The 17,110-nt window shown below is 45.8% G+C and overlaps 2 protein-coding genes across 2 annotated transcripts in view; one reads left to right on the top strand and one right to left on the bottom strand.

Annotated features, from left to right (window-relative positions):
• Positions 1-985: 985 nt before the first annotated feature.
• ZSWIM3 (zinc finger SWIM-type containing 3) lies at positions 986-11,200 on the bottom strand. The gene is made up of 2 exons (XM_066586043.1): positions 10,735-11,200; positions 986-5,733 (listed from the first exon to the last, which is right to left on the bottom strand). The coding sequence occupies exons 1-2, from the start codon at positions 10,887-10,889 to the stop codon at positions 3,603-3,605; spliced, it is 2,286 nt and encodes a 761-aa protein (XP_066442140.1). The 5' UTR covers positions 10,890-11,200; the 3' UTR covers positions 986-3,602.
• A 199-nt stretch (positions 11,201-11,399) lies between these two features.
• The window catches only part of ACOT8 (acyl-CoA thioesterase 8), a 15,631-nt gene continuing 9,920 nt past the window's right edge, over positions 11,400-17,110 (top strand). Inside the window, exons 1-4 of the mRNA XM_066585871.1 lie at positions 11,400-11,578; positions 12,699-12,835; positions 13,506-13,731; positions 14,433-14,590. Coding sequence (XP_066441968.1) covers positions 11,457-11,578; positions 12,699-12,835; positions 13,506-13,731; positions 14,433-14,590 — 643 coding nt within the window. The 5' untranslated portion in view covers positions 11,400-11,456. The remainder of the gene's footprint in view (positions 11,579-12,698; positions 12,836-13,505; positions 13,732-14,432; positions 14,591-17,110) is intronic.

Raw genomic sequence — 17,110 nt, 5'->3', positions numbered from 1 at the left:
TCTGCACGGAAGTTGGAGATTACACTGTATTCAGCAGACAGCCCATGCGAGAACAAAAAGGAGCTGTGTGCAGAGCTCAGACCACATGCTGAGCTCTGCAAACAGCTCCCAGAGGCTCATTTACAAGCAAATTAAAATTATTAAGTGCTAATGGTATTAGCACATTATAAAGTCCATTAGCACTTTATGCAAAACGATCTCTAAAACTGTCAATCCTTCAGTCATTTGAAAGATTCTTTGCCTGTAAATGGGCGTTAACAAGGGGGCATCCTCTCAAGGAAACAATGTTTCTACACCAACATAAAAGGGGGTTCTTTACTGTAAGAGCAGTGAAACTATGGAACTCTCTGCCTGAGGACGTGGTGATAGTGAACTCACTAAAACAGTTTAAGAGGGCCTGGATGCCTTTCTTGGGTATAATACTACATGTTATATTCACTGATTACTTTAGAGGGGTCTGTGATCCACAGAGTTACGCCGACTGCCAGATTGGAGCCAAAACGGAATTTTTCCTTAAAATTAGGAAAATTGGCTTCTACCTCATGGTTAAAAAGCAACCAAACATTTCTCTGGCTCTACATTGCAGGATAACAGGCTGAGCTAAATGAACATATGTCTTGTTTCAGCCTTACACAGTATGTTAGGCTGCATTTAGACGACCGTATATCGGCTGGGTTTTCACGCCCAGCCGATATACGGTGTCCCTCTCTGCAGGGGGGGGAGGCTGGAAGAGCCGGGAGCAGTGCTCTGAGCTCCCAACCCCTCTACGACTCCTCTCCACCCCCCTGCATTATTTTCAATGAGGAGAGGCGGGACGGGGGCAGAGCCAATTCCCTGAGCTTAGCTCCACCCCTGCCCCGCCTCCGCTCATTGCAGCTAGTGCAGAGGGGCGGAGAGGGGGTGGAGAAGCTCAGAGCACTGCTCCCGGCTCTTGCAGCCTCCTCCCCCTGCAGAGAGAGACGCCGTATATTGGCTGGGCGTGAAAACCCAGCCAATATACGGTCGTCTGAATGCACCCTTACCATGTAAAGAAAAAAGCAAAGTGACCTAACTTAGTTGCATTTAAATAATGACATTTTGAAACTTGAAATACCCATAAAGGCAGGGCTATACAGCGCCTCTGGCTGCAACGTCGGTCACCTGTCCAAAAACTGCAGTATCCCTTAGCATTGGAACCCAACAGATGTGAATGCAGTTGATTTTTAGCCATGTGACCTGCGTCATGGCCAGCGTAGTCATATAGCCCCTAGCCTAATGCTCCTCGGTCAGGAGGCACTTTAAATAAGGGCACTGAATGGTTGTTAAAGGGAATCGGTCACCACCTGTATGCATCTGAGGTCAGCCCATTGTAATAGGCTGCACAAATTATGGAGACAGGTCTGTGTTAAGTAGTCGTCAGAAATTTGCATGTTGTCATTAGCAGCACATGGTGGAAAAGGTCCTTGATATTCATGAGCTGTAGACCAGCCAGCCCACCCCATCTTCTGGACCATTGTCTGCTCATTACTGTGTATGGTCAGCCATCTGTGTGTTGGGTGAGACTGGTCTGCAGCTCATGAATATCAAGGACTACTTCCTGTAGTCCTCAGAGTACTGCTACTGATTAAATGTAAACATAAGTGAGATATCACTGCAATCAGAGTGCCTGTCACTACTTTATGCTGTCCTCAGAGTACAATATAAGGGTGGTGACAGATTAGCTTCTAACAGATATTTGGGAACATCATTGTGAGGAGAGCCATGTATAGTTAATGGTGGTATCCAACCTTTTATAACTGTTGGCCTAACCTCAAGATAGGCCATCAATATCTGATCATGGGAGTCCGCCACAGTTCTGGATTATTCCCCACCCATCAGCTGATTGAAGGGAGACCGGTTCCTGCTCAGATGTAAAATATAGAGATGTGACACTTGAGTGCCACAGACCCTTTAATCAAGAGGAGTGCCAAGTAGCGGTGGACCCCCACTGATCAGCTACCGGAGGCCATTCATTTTTAAAAAGGTAGGATAACCCCATTAAAGGCATTTTTTAGGACTTTGATATTGATAGCTTATTCTTAAGATGGGTCATAAATATCAGATAGGTAGAGCCCAATTACCGAGACCCCTACCAATCAGCTGATTGGACGGCTATAGCGTCACATCCCCTTCATTGTTTACCTGGCACAGCGCCATTCTTTTAGTGTCTTGTATAGTAAGCTGACTGTTAGCCCCCTTTTGGGGAATGGGACCGAGCTGTATCATCAGGACCAACCACTAAAAACGTACAGTGGTTTTCTAGGTAAACCATGAAGGGGATGCCTTGCTCATCAGAATGTTGGGGTGCCTTCAAGCAGGTGATTGGTGGGAATGCCAGCAATTCCACCCTACATTAATCTGTAGGTAATAGAGATGAGTGAGCATACGAGTGAGTAGTGCCTTAGTCGAGTATCTGCCGGATCGTTTCTAAAGATTTGGTGGCCGGCGCAGGTGACAGGTGAGTTGCAGTGGTGAGCAGGGGGGAGCGGGCGGGGGGAGAGATCTCCCCTCCATTCCTCCCCGATCTCCCCTGCAGCTCCCCGCCCCCCGAATCTTTAGAGACGAGCGGGAGGATACTCGGCTAAGGCACTAATGGCTCGAGTAGTTAGCCTTGGCAAGTATACTCGCTCATCTCTAGTAGGTAAGCCATCAATATCGAAAGGCTCAGAAAAGTCCTTTTGGGTGGTTTTTACATTGAGTTTTCATTTTTAAAAACCACCTCGTTTTGGGGGATTTTCTTTTTTCCATGCATTGCATTTTTTTTGCCAAAAGTAACAAAAACAAAACAAAATGATCTAAGCAGATAAGATACTCTTTAATGGCTAACAAATGATAAACGAGCTTTCAAGTCTCCATGGCTTGTCGTTTAACAATGTCCTTTAGTATTGTTAGCCATTAAAACATACGTGTGGTAGATTACATTTTCTCCCAGAGCTATAGCAGTTTTGGCCAACAGGGTACTAAACACTTTTCAGAGGCCTTTCTATAGGACTAGAAAAATTCATGGAAAAAGCAAGTTAAAAGGGTCTGAAAAGAAAAAGACATAACTTAAAAAAAAAATAAAAAATTCTTGTACAATACATGAAAATCATGGCTTTTTTTTACTACATAAAAACTGTGTGTGAAGGAAACCAGTTCGGGTTCTTCACACAAAATGGGTAATTTTCCGCTGAAGAAAATCCACACCAAAATTCATACCTGGTTCCATATTACAAAAAAACAAAAACAGATTTTAAGCAGCCTTCACCTCTTCAACTGAGAACGCAAAATGAGTTTCAGAGCAGTCAAAAACCAAATAGTGCAGATTCGGACCAAAATCTGCTACGCGTGAAAGTAACCTCAAACGGGCTGTTCCCGATCAAGAGATGTAGCGAGTGGGAGGGTGGAGAAAAAAAAACAAAAAACTCCTAACTGTAGACAATCCCTTTAATCAATCAAGAACTTTCCACCTTAATAGCCACTAGTTTAACTTCATGGGCATCTCATCTACAGTTTGACAGTGGCTTTACGGTAACAGCTGCAGTGTACAGATATAGAAAGCTAGAGTCCACTAAATATCCAATTGTGATCTGGACAATTCATTTTCAACTCAAGGGTGGTTCAGGGTCCAACCTACACAACTCAAAGCCCAAACCATTTTCATCTTCGGTTGGCTCTTTCTTCACCCATCGGTAAGGGAGCTCAGTCGTGTCAACTTCTGCTGGATCAATCACGGTCTCTTGTGTTGTACATGGTGTCCCGCCACTTGCGTCTTCGTGCCACATATCAACTATCATCTGTAACGTAGAAATCCTGACTTGCATTTCTGGTCCTTCACACTGCATAAGGAGATTATAGAATTCCTTAGTCAGACTCTTGATCATGCCAATCCTTTCCATGGTTTCAGCCTTACTTTTAGTATAGTGTAAGACCTTACCATACACCCTGGAGTCTGATATGGGTTTCACATATGACTTCCGCCACCTGAGACTGACCATGTTCTCTTCCACCGGCCTTTTGTTTACATAAAGCATGCTCAAAATATGGCGACACGGTAATTTATAGTCCGTGTAAAAATGACAAGTACACGAATGGCCACTTAAGGACACATTGTGGGACTCTTCTAGGATCTGCACAGTCGTGAAGTTACTCTGCTCACCGATCAGATGAGTGGATCTCTGAACTACTTCCCATTCTTTTGAACACAACTGAAAGCCAAGGTCATTGCAGAACTCTTTCAGGGACAGTAACATTTTATTTGGTAGCTTAATTGGTCTCCAGGTTCCCAACTTAGGGCTGAGAATAAATCCATTGCTTAGAACGGTCTTCTTATATTGCCTGATGGCTTTCGTCTTTGTGGATTTAGAGGAGGCCTCTGGAGCAGATAGAGGGGCTAGTAATGCAGGCAGAATAGGGCGTAGCTTTTTAGCGTTTTGGGGTTGAGCGATAGATGCGATTTTGCATTGTGGTTTAGATGAGTTTTTGGGTTGTGCTTTAGATGCGTTTCTGGAAAAGCCTGGATACCCTCCCTTGTCTAGCCCTTTGTTGTTGAAGCTATTTCCAGATTTAAGAAACTCTTTGATGGCGTTTTCCATTGAGCTCTGCTTCGCAAGGCAACTCGAGATGGTTGCATCAATCAGTCCTATGCTGTCCATGTAAGTGTTACACGAATGCATGCCCTTCTTTACGTGCATGTACCACAGAAGCTCATTTGAAAACCAGTCTTGGCAAAGTTTAGCATACAGATCTTGGTCCAAGTTGTGTTCAAGTTTCTCAGCCAAGAAGCTCAACTTCTGAGGAGTTGTTTGATAAATTGCATCACCAATCCATTTATGGACCCATTGGATAAAGTCAGGGGGTCCTTTGATTTTCCTTTCAATAAGCCGTACCGTGTGATACACCGAAAGTAAGACTCGCACGGATGGAAAGGCTTTTTTTAGAATATCCTTTTGCTCGAAAGATATATCAGTATAGATAACTTTTACTTTTGGCCATTCGGGATTAAAGTCTTTAAGCATTTCCAGCATTTTGAGGATGTTCTTTGAATTCTCTTCTTTTACAAAAGCAAAGTGAACTATTTTAGCCATGCGTTCCTTGGTTTCCACTAGGAAAGCATAAAGAATGTACCCATGTTTGCCGAAAACCCTGTTGAGCAGAAGGCTCTCTGGGAACTTTACGAACCAGCTCCCCATGTTGCTTGTTTGAAAACATAGATGCTGCAGTTGATTTTGAGCTCCAAAGGTTAATGACAATTTTGACCCATGATCTACTCTTTGAAAGTCTTTAAATAAAGCATCCAGGCGTGAAAAGGCCTCTCCCGATAATCCCTCGGGGCTGGAGTCTTGGACAGTAGTAAATTGGCTATGGCCTTCACCAATATCGATTTCTAAAGGCAAGTTACTCTGGGGTTCGTCTGGGGATGGGAGGTCTTGCAGAATTTCCTCCTGGTCATCTTCCTCCAGGATAGGCAGAGATAGTCTTTTGCTGCAAATTTTCTTAAATGGGACCTCCAAGTCAGGTGAGTGTTCTTCCATTTCAGTTAGATGAAGAAACGATGCTTGAGCTGGGTTTGCCTCCTTCGAATGGATGTGAGTTAGACATTCTTCTTTAACCACCAAACGATCTAGGTCCGTATCATACTGTATAAAGAAATAGGCCGGACAGACAGCATCTTGGGGCTTTCTTTTAACATTGGATACTTGAAGCTTGGAGCAACAGAATTTCACTTCTGTGAATCTGAAAAGTAGAGATAAATACAAAGCAAATTAAAAAAAAGTACCCAATATACAGAAGCTAGAAGGGGAGTGTCACGTGACCGCTGAGGTTACCTGCTACAGCAGAGCTACAGGGTCATGCTAGACCCTGGCCAGCTCTGCCAGTGACTGTCACTCCAGTGATTGCTTTCCCTTGTAACTGGGGCTCCTATGAATGGCCCAACTACAGTGGGAAAGTGTCAAAAAAAAAAGTGACTGTCCACCAGAGGTCTTACATGACATCATGGGGGACATGGACAGTAAAAAAATATAATTACCTACATAATTAAAACAAAATTACAGAATACAATATACATAAGAAAATAAAGCCGACGCCACCAAAACCATTGCCGTATGTGCCCTGTAAACCAAAACCATACATATTATATATCAAAACGTCCAAAACAGAGAAACCTGTTCCCGTACTTTATTTTAGCATAAGTATACTAAATAATAAAAAATAACTAACTCTTAAAACATTTTTATTTTTAGCACTTTACCCCCAATAAAAATGGAGAAAAAAAAATGAGTGAAAAAGATGAAAAAAAAATAAAAAAATCACCCTATATATGTTGCAGAAAAATACAAAAATGCAGCAAACATTTTGGTAGCTAAAGGAAACAAAACTACGACATGGGTAAAGTCCCTAAAAAGTGTCTGGTCCTTAAAGGGGTTGTCCCACGCCGAAACGGTTTTTTTTTTATTCAATAGGCCCCCCGTTCGGCGCGAGACAAACCCAAGGGATGGGTTAAAAAAAAAAAAAGGTTTAGTACTTACCCGAATCCCCGCGCTGCGGCGACTTCTTACTTACCTTACCAAGATGGCCGCCGGGATCTTCACCCACGATTCCCCGCGGGTCTTCTCCCATGGTGCACCGTGGGCTCTGTGCGGTCCATTGCCGATTCCAGCCTCCTGATTGGCTGGAATCGGCACACGTGACGGGGCGGAGCTACGAGGACCAGCTCTCCGGCACGAGCGGCCCCATTCACCACGGAGAAGACCGGACTGCGCAAGCGCGTCTAATCGGGCGATTAGACGCTGAAATTAGACGGCACCATGGCGACGGGGACGCTAGCAACGGAGCAGGTAAGTGAATAACTTCTGTATGGCTCATATTTAATGCACGATGTACATTACAAAGTGCATTAATATGGCCATACAGAAGTGCTGAACCCCACTTGCTATCGCAGGACAACCCCTTTAAGGTACAAAACAGCTTGGCCCTTAAGGGGTTAAAGATGACTTGTATCGGCTTCTTCCATCTGGATACACTGGTTAAAAACCTGGTTTTGCTTATAAAGGGTGTCTGAGAAGTTTCTCTTCTAAAAAAGTAGGAAGTGTTAAAAAAATTTCCCACTATTTCGGACCTCCCACCGGCTTGGTTTACATGGCTGCAGTGGCGTACGGCATAAGACCACCGATGCCAATGATTGTTTACATGACTGGAGTGGTGACATTCCCATATCCAGATGGAAGAAGCCGATGCTAGTCATCTTTAACCCCTTAAGGGCCAAGCTGTTTTGTACCTTAATGACCAGACACTTTTTAGGGATTTTACCCATGTGGTAGTTTTGTTTCCTTTAGCTACCAAACGCTTTGCTGCAAAGTCTAATGGGGAGGAATCAATTTAATTTTTTAACAGTTTTTTGTAACATTACCTACATTTAGAAAAAAATCTCAGACACCCCTTTTATTGGCTGAGATGGGGCATCGGTAAAATCCCATAAAGCTGCCTCATTCACACCTGCAATATACATGCCCTTAAAACCTTAGGTTTCCAGCTGCTGGCCCCCGTACATCCTGCTGACCTCTATAGGGACCATCACTATGGATGCAGTGGTTACAAGACGTAGCATCACATTGTACTGTCCTATCACCAGCGCGCGAGGACATAGCCACTAGTGGCAGGAGACCAGAGGGACTTCTTTGAAAAGTCTCACTGCTGTAACACATTTTTGGCCTCTGCTGCTCCAATCCTGGAAGCTCTTGCAGCCATCAGTGTTCACACAACCAATCACTGGCCTCAGTGGTCATGTGTGCATGAATGGCAGTTGACTACTGAGGTCAGTGATTGGTTGCAGCGGTTATGTAAATACAACACATGACCACGGCGGGAGCTTCCAGAACTTTTAAGAGAAGAGTCATCTTTTTTTCCTCCTTTTTTATACACATCACCCGGCTAATAAAAATATCTGCAAACCCATTTAGTGATCGGTTAAAAAAAAAAGCCCTCTGCTCCAACGTTTGCCTTTTCAATACCTTGTTGTGTTGAGATGGTCTTGCAATAGCTTTCCATATCTTAATCTATTAGCGTCCCAGAACGTGTATTTTCATCCCGGGTATGCAGGGCTTGGTCATTGTAAGCCATCTGCCAAAATCGCGAGTTGGCGTTTGGTTGCCCTCTGAAGGCCCCCAGGGCTGCCCTGTATTTTTAGGCCATGCTCACACCCGGCGCCGGTAAAACATCGCGATTTTACAGCAATTTTTATCTGCGCTTTCAGTCTGTGGGGCCCCGTTGAAATTAATGGGAGCGTTGTACTGCGATTAGCGTGACATTCAAAACGCCGCAGTAATCGCGGTAAAAAGCACGTGTGTGAGAGTGGCCTTATTTATTAGGACAGGCCAGTAACCTGTCTTAATACAATGCCTGCAGAAATACAATTTAGGCCGACTGCACACCGCCGGGTTGGGTCCTGCAGCGGAATCTGACCTTGTGCTCGGCCGGCGACCTGCGTGTATGTGTCCGCTGTCTTCTAATCTGTGATGCAGGTGTGCCGGCCGACATGCGCAGTACTGATTTGCTGCGCCATCGCTAGTCAATGATGCGGATCCCGCAAGGATGATTGTGGAAGGGTCGCAGGGTGGACGGCTTTCATTGACTTCAAAGGAAGCCGTCCGCACAGAATCACATCATGCTGCGATTTCTTCTACTTGAGCAGAAAAATCGGAAACGATTTCCGCTGGTGTAGAGGAAATCGCGTTTTTCCACAGCATGCTATGGGCGGCATTTGCTGCGGAATCCAGAGATGGGTACCCCTCCGGATACCGCAATGTAAATCCACCCATGTGCAGCCAGCCTTCGTGTAATACTGGAATATTGCACTATGTGGTATAAGCAATCAAACGATAGCAAGTTTAAAGGGGTTGTCCTGCGCCAAAACTTTTTTTTTTTCTTCAATAGCCCCCCCCGTTCGGCGCGAGACAAACCCGATGCAGGGGTAAAAAAAAAAAAACGTCCAGTACTTACCCGAATCCCCGCGACTTCTTACTTACCTTAGTAAGATGGCCGCCGGGATCTTCACCCACGATGCACCGCGGGTCTTCTCCCATGGTGCACCGTGGGCTCTGTGCGCTCCATTGCCGATTCCAGCCTCCTGATTGGCTGGAATCGGCACACGTGACGGGGCGGAGCTATAAGGAGCAGCTCTCCGGCACGAGCGGCCCCATTCGGAAGGGAGAAGGCCGAACTGCGCAAGCGCGTCTAATCGGGCGATTAGACGCTGAAATTAGACGGCACCATGGAGACGAGGACGCTAGCAACGGAACAGGTAAGTGAATAACTTCTGTATGGCTCATAATTAATGCACAATGTACATTACAAAGTGCATTAATATGGCCATACAGAAGTGTATAACACCACTTGCTTTCGCGGGACAACCCCTTTAACTATGGGGCCAAGACAAAAGTGAATTTATTTTTTTATTTTTTTTTTACAATAAAATTTTTTTAAAAAAAGGTATTTTCCTATATTCATAAAAAAAAAATAAAAAAAATACCAAAACATATCTGGTATTAGTGTTCAGACGTTTGTGCTATTAAAATAACACAATATTTACTGGCACAGTGAACGCAGTCATTGGGGGAAAAAAAAAACCAGAAAAACACCCTACACGACTCCAGAACTGCGATTTCTCCACGGAAAAATTTAATTACAAGCATATGTGCTTCAAAATGGTACCAATCGGAAGCGCAGGTCGTCCTGCAAGAGGGAAAAAAAAGCCAAGGATGCTGAAAAAACCCAAAACATGATACTCACCTAGCTGGCGCTGTCCGGGTCCCTCCCGCTGCTCTCCGGAGCTTCCGGTACTTGTCATCGCCAACAGATGATCTTTTGCTAGTAATTGTGTTTGAAGACCCCGCCTCCAGCAAGAGATTGCTCTGATTGGCTGAGCGCGATTGAGTGTCAGCTGCTCCACCAGTCACAGCCAGCGCTGGATGCACCAGCATCATTTCATTGAATTGCTCTGATTGGTTCCTCGAGCACTGTCTGAGCCAATCAGAGCAATCTCTTGCTGGAGGGCAGGTTCTTCAAACCCCATCACTAGCAGAAGATGCTCTGTCAGCAATGACAAGTGCCGGGAGCTCCGTAGAGCAGAGGCAGGGACCCTGATGGTGCCAGCTAGGAGAGGATCGATTTTCTTTTTTTTAGGTAATGTAGCTAGCGCTGGCGTTTAGCGCTATCAAAAACGTTGTACCAAGTTATGCCACGTTTTCAGCAGCGCCCATTCATTTCAGTGGGCAACGCAGGGCTAAAAACGGCCAAAGACAGAACGTGCATCACTGTTGAAGACCTTGCGTTTTGACGCTTGTGTGAGCAGCCCCATTGAAATGAATGGGAGCGTTGTACAGCGTTTAGTGCAGCGCTGTATGCTGTACAAAGACGCCTGTGTGAGGTGAGGGAGGCCCTATACAGCTACACTGATGGCAAAAGAAAATAAAAATTTTTTGAAAGTGGGAGAAACCAAAAATAAAACATTGGGGGGGGGGGGCATCCTCACGTGGTTACGATAACTTGCTGAAGAAAGTTGTCAGTCAAGTTACATTTGGCTACATCTGTATGCAGTGCGCCAGGAGTGAGCGGCGCACTCTTGACAGCACAGCAGTGCCCACAAGCAAGTCACCCAACTTTCCCAGTAACTAAGAGTTTACTTTTTTTTGCCAGGACTCATCTAAAAAGACCAACCCCTCCCATCTGGCCCCTTACATTATATCCGGACGTATATCTGTGCCGAACTTGCTGTTATGGTGCCGGACGGACACGCTGCTCTGAATGCTGTAGCTGGACTTGGTCTCCTTCTTGTAGGCATTGAAGCATTCCTTGAAGTCCTCGTAGTTCATGAAGCAGGTGCCACGCTGCATGGTGATCGCTGTGATCGGGCTTCAACCTATTGATTTAAAGGAGAAGATTATCATTGATGCATGGTGGTGGCTTCATTCATGGGGGAGGTCCTTGATGCCATCAGTGGGTTTCCCCTTGTTGAAGTTTGAGCCACTATGATAGCTGGAGGAGCCTCCTGCAGGAGAACTGACACTGGTCTCCCCTGCAGCTCACGTGCACTGCCAGTAGCAGCGCTTCCCCACCCAAGTTTAATATTACATTAACATCCCCTTTAACAACATTTATATACTAGGACGGAGCCACCGCCCACAACGACTGTCCACTCAGAGACACGCTTACACGGGTCACTACCAAGCCACCCAATCAGCGACTTAGAACGCGTGACACGTGTGCAGAGAATAAGCCAATCAGATGTCGCCATTAATATCCTGCTTTAGAAAGCGGAAGTGTAACATCAGCGGCCAGCCTGAGCGATGATACTACGGGCGGAACTCGACCAATAGCCTCGCAGAGCTGCGCTACGTCATTTCCGGTCGCTGTTATGGAGGCCGAGTTTGTCGGGCAAGGGTCGTCATGTGACTGTAAAGATGGCGGCCTCCCTTCAGCCGGAGGATGTGATAGAGTCCGAAGAGGAAGGCACGAAGGATTTGAGGAGTGTGCTGGTCACCAGCGTGCTGAACTTGGAGCCGTTGGACAAAGATCTTTACAGGTGACGCGCGGGGTGACGGTCTGCGTTGCCGGGTGACCGCTGTGTGTTCTGCTGCGGGAAGCCGCGCTGCATGCTGGGAGTTGTAGTTTGCTGACAGCTGGAGTCTATTAGAGTTAGTGAGGGAGAATTGTGCAAGTGAAACTAGTGCAGAAAGTTTGTTTCCGTGCAGCGGCCCCCAGCAGCCGCTGATCACTGTGGGTGCTACCTGTCAATATTGGTTACATTGACTTTGCTTACTTAAAAGAGGGTTTTCCCATTAACCCTTAAGGACGCAGACAATTTTTTTTCTTGTTTTTATAGTCTACACACTGCAGCAAAATTGACATAACGTTATTCTGTTGGTTGGTGTGATTACAACGGTCTCAAATTTGCTTAGTTTGCTTTTTAGTTTTAGTTTTTTTCTGAGCTACTTAAAAAAACGGGGCATTTAAATGCCGCTGTTAGGGTTGATAATGACATTTAAAGGGTTTAACAGCCTTGATCTGTGTGAACTCTGATCGTGGCCGTTGCAATCTGGTGTCGGTAATCAACAACCATAGACACCGGCCATGTGTGGTGCAAAAAGGTGAAATAAAGTTTTTAGTTTTAATTACTACAAAAAAATGATTAATGTTAAACTTAAAACCCACTTCTTTCATATATTTATACAAAAAAACATTTGGTATTGCCCTGTCCGTAAAAGTTCTTTCTTTTGAAATAACATATTTATCTCACCTGGTGACCGCCATCAGAGAACAAAACTCTGCATGAATGATGCCTACTACATCATCTAGGTCAGAGGAGGCGAGAGGGGTGACTTTGGGGCAAATCAAGATGCTAGCATGTGTGTCCACCGGCTCTCAGCTCATTAGGGGGACCTGCATGTAGCTATACATTGTGAACACCAGGTGGCGCCATGCTATGTAATCAGGCATAATAATCTCAGTTTTTTTTAGAACGGCATATAAACAGCAAATATTGTTCCACTCTATATAACGCATATGATATTGAAACAGTGCGAGTACCCATTGAATTCACATATGGCGAGGGTGACGGGATTTATATTGTGCTAGTAATAGCGGGCTGAGTTCTGAGACAAAGATAGAAACTGCTTCTCATCTCTTGTCCTGTTGCTTTGCAGAGGTTCTCACCACTGGGTCCCCAGCACACAGAGACTGTTTGGTGGTCAGATAGTCGGACAGGCTCTCGTGGCGGCCGCCAGCTCTGTGACTGAAGACGAGCACGTCCACTCTCTGCACTGCTACTTTGTGCGAGCAGGTAACATGTATCTTAATTTAATATGATGGAACTTCATGTAGCATCTTGGGCCTCGTCATTTTGTCTTATAGTAGTTTTATAGAGGCTCACTTTTATCTAGGGGTACTTAAATGATGCCCCCTGATGATGCCTGCTGTGTACCCGCTGAACCAGAGTTCCCAAATTTTGTTTCTCATGCTATTCCAGCCCGCTCCGTACCAAGTGGGTGCCGGTTGTTTCTGACAGCTGTTACCCTCCTGCAACTGCAGCATTTGGGGATAGCTATGATTGCTGCAGTTAACTGTTTAGTTACCGCTGTTAAAGCTGACAGCGAATCTAAGCAGCCAGCTAGAGCGGGAACCCCATCGTTGCCCCATTATCCCCCTCCTTTCCACAACATAAACACAATTGCTTGGTGCCAATTGGTTCACCTAGTGAAGTTTCCCAGGACTGTCATGTATTGCAGTATATTAATCTCTGCCACAGGCAGAGCCTAATAGACTATTGTTACACATACTGCAGTGTATTGTGGAAACTATCAAACTATGGTAATGGGGGATTTTTGAACTATTTAATAATTTTTTTTTTAAGTTTCCGCAAGGGACTTGAACTTGCGATTTATTTGATCGCTTGTACTGTATTGCTTCCTGCCTCCATTTCCAATAGCACTACTTACTATGTTCACCACTAGGAGACCCCAAAATTCCAGTGTTGTACCAAGTGGACCGGACACGAGATGGGCGAAGCTTCAGTGTGCGGTCTGTGAAGGCAATACAGCATGGAGTTCCAATCCTCACATGTCAAGCTTCTTTCCACCGCAGCCAGGAGAGCCCCCTACAGCATCAGTTCACTATGCCGACAGTTCCCGCCCCTGAGGAGCTGCTCACCCGGGAGGAACTCATATACAAGTACCTGAAGTGAGTCACAATTTTTTTGTCTTTTCTTTTTCCCTGTCTCTTGGATTAGATGTTAGAATTTCCTCTTTTAGTCACAGGTGGTTTTATACAGGACAGGAGCCTTCCATCTTTATTTTTTTTTGTTTGTATCCGCTATTTCTTCCAGATCTGATACAACAGATACCTTTTATGGTATGAATGTTTCCATTTTTGGGTGAATCCATCAAAGAAATGGAAACCTTATGGCCCTTTTAGACAGTGTGAATCTCCTGATTCTCGTTTTCCCGTGCGTACGGGCTGGTGATGTCATCACCAGCTCGATCTCACTTGGGCAGTTGGTTTTAGACTGCCCAATTCTTGCTGATGATCGTTCAGTGTTTTATAATCCTACATGAACCGTTGACCGATCAGTGTATAACCCGCCCGACAAGTGAACGAGCCGGCGCTGATTTTTATGCTGATTGAAACGGAATGAGAACCTCACTACTCTCATTCATCGACGGTCATTGACTCGATTGTGAACAATGATCATTGCGTCTAAACGCACCAAGTCTTACGGTTATTTTTGTGTTTGCTTTTTCTTGTTTTTGTTTTGTGTTTTTTCAGTTTTGCATCTGTTTTTGATTCCATTAATGGGTTTGTAGACCGATCCATTAAAAACAGAAAGTGAAATGCAGATGTGACTAGAGGAGTCTAAGCGGTTCAATGTTCCCTTCCTTTAGGGACCCCTCGCTGGTGGAGAAGCACAGACTAGGCCTGAATAAGATCTTGGCTCAGGATATTCCCATTGAGATCAAACCAATTAACCCACCTGACATGTTCCATCGTTTGCCACAGGAGCCACGACAGATGTTTTGGGTGCGAGCCAAAGGACTTATAGGTAAGCCACTTGTGACATCAAATGACTAATGACAACCTGTCCGTGCGTGTGTGGGTTTGTGAGTGACTTACATGCTCCGCCCCTGATCACATGACAGTGCCGTCATCAAAAGTCCTTCATTCCTAGTGAGGGAGTTATATGCTCTGCCCCTGATCACATGACTGTAACATTATCACAGGTCCTGTACACATATGGCTGCTGTCTGGCTAGGTGTTTGTTAGTATTCTATAGCAACTGAGGCCGCAGGGGGTTTGTAGTCCGCCTGTAATCTGCACATAGATGCAGGACCTTTGATGACTTCACAATCATGTGATAAGTGGCAGAGCATGTAACGCCCTCACTGGTGGTGATGAACCTTTGATGACATCACTGACGTGTTTAGGGGCGGAGCATGTAAGTCATTCACTCTGGATGAGCGTCATTGTCCTGTGATCAGGGATAAACAATGTATGTAGCAGTGCTGTATGTGTGACATGCATGTAGCACAGCTGTGAGGTACATTGCGCCACCAGAAACACTGCTACTATAATTTCCTAACTAGTCTTACTATATACATGAAGTTGAACATTTACTTATTAGATTATAGTAGTGTGACTCCCCTCTGCTCCATTACCAGATCGCTTGTGAAGGGATGGAATCAGATAATGGGTATATATTGCATCACTGCAGGTTATGTACTTGTGCTAACGAGCCTACAACTGCACATCAGACATGTAAGCTGCCAGTGTCCTGCCGACCTACAGGGGACAGCAGGTGAACTTTGCACATCATGACTTGTAGTTGGCGCAGTGGCATGACTTTAGAGCATGTCTAGTAATCAATAACCATTCTTGGATGCCAAGAAGTGTCAGTCAAAACTCCAAGGATCAGGCTTCTTTTAATGACTGTAATCAGTGGATATGTGTATTAATCCTGGCAGGCTTATCAGTTTGTATGCAAATTGTAGGAGCAGCAAAATGGGTATAGTGTAACACCGGTCATGGTCGATCACCTATGATAAAAATAAAAAAAAAACACTAACTCAGAAATGGCGCCATGTGCTACAACAAAAGGGAAAAGAACTCCGCCTCGAAGGAAAAAAGATACAAGAAATTAAGGAAACCTAAACTGGATTATTGTCGTCTCCCCCAATGAATGAAAATCCTGTTTTCCCCCAGTCGTCTCCACGACAGCACCAATTGAGATTGCCTCCTCCTGATAGGACAGGAACAAACAGAGGTTAAAAGCTCCCCCCCTTCCCCACTTTCCTCAGTGTCTTCCTGTCCTGCCAGGAGGCAGGATCTCTGAGAGGGGCTGGTGGAGAAGCCAGCCAGGATTACTTACAGGCGGATCGGAAAGCAGTGGGTCAGCCTGTCCTCCCTTCCCAGCCAGACGACTCCCGGGACGCCACATGGGGTGGTAACCCCCGGGCCAGGTTCCTCCCGCGGCGGCCCATGGGGGGTACAAAGCGGGAGCCTCAGTCCCCCTCGTCCTCCCTGCAGAAGTTACAGCGCGGCGCTCTAGGAAGCCCTCCGACGGCGGGGGGCGGGGCGCCACGTCACGTGTCCAGCGCGATGACGTCATCGCATCTGCATCAGGAGCGGAGGGGGCGGGGCTTAGCGCAGGAGCGCGAAAATTTTAAAAAAATAAATAAATAAATAGGAACCTGAGAGAAGCCAGAACAAACCAGCACTACAGGTCGCAGGGTGTCTGCAGCACCGGTATAGTAATGAGTGCTCCAGCCCCAGAGACAGCTGAAACCTCAGCCTCAGCGGCCGTAAGTAGCCAGTGCGGCAAAAAATACAATGCAATTATCCAGTGTATTGTGTATGGAAAATTGCATATTTACCCACAAAAAATGCTTTATTTGTCAGGGGGATATAAAAAGACATCTCCCCCCCCCCCCCCCCCCCAGAACAAAACTCAGAAAATGTGCGGATTGCGGGATAAAACTGCCAGCTACGTACCAGAGGCCTCTATGCAAGGCATGCGTAGCTAGGCTAGTTAAAGAGGAATCAGGAGGACGTTAGGAAGCTGGTGAAAGAAGAGGTAGATCAGCCCTAACGTCACAGCTGGCGCCGCCAGCGAAACGCCAGAAAAGGGCGTATGTTCCTGACGAGCCTTCCGACTCAGAGAGTTCCATCGGTCGGAGCAAGAGGAACAGGCGGCCGAGGAGTCCTCAGATTAGGAGGACTACAAAAAATACTTATTCCATCAGGACGACTTAATGGAATTGATTAAGTCAGTCAGGGCTACCCTAAAAATGGAAGAGCCCAGAGAACCACGTACCCTACAAGATGAGATATTTGGGGGACTAGGGGAGAGGCGCAAGCATACCTTCCCTGTCCACAAGAATATCACCAAAATAATCCAAAAAGAGTGGAGGACGCCGCACAGTTAAAAGATCCCATGGATCGCAAAGCTGAGGGCCTTCTAAAGAAATCATGGGAGGCAGCGGCAAACAGACTTAGGCCAGGGATCGCAGCCACTTGTGTGGCGCGAACTCTGGGGGTACGGCTAGAACAGCTACACCTAACCAAT

This window comes from Eleutherodactylus coqui, chromosome 13 (assembly GCF_035609145.1).
Source record: "Eleutherodactylus coqui strain aEleCoq1 chromosome 13, aEleCoq1.hap1, whole genome shotgun sequence".
Classification (NCBI taxonomy): Eukaryota; Metazoa; Chordata; class Amphibia; order Anura; family Eleutherodactylidae; genus Eleutherodactylus; species Eleutherodactylus coqui.
The sequence above is the reverse complement of the archived record's forward strand: the minus strand, read 5'-3'. Positions and strand labels throughout refer to the sequence as shown.

Excerpts from the sequence above, each read along its gene's own strand:
- ZSWIM3 (XM_066586043.1), bottom strand. The coding sequence starts at position 10,889 with ATGCAGCGTGGCACCTGCTTCATGAACTACGAGGACTTCAAGGAATGC. Across the intron at positions 5,734-10,734 it reads GATATACGTCCGGATATAAT|ATTCACAGAAGTGAAATTCT; the intron begins GTAAGGGGCCAG and ends TCTACTTTTCAG.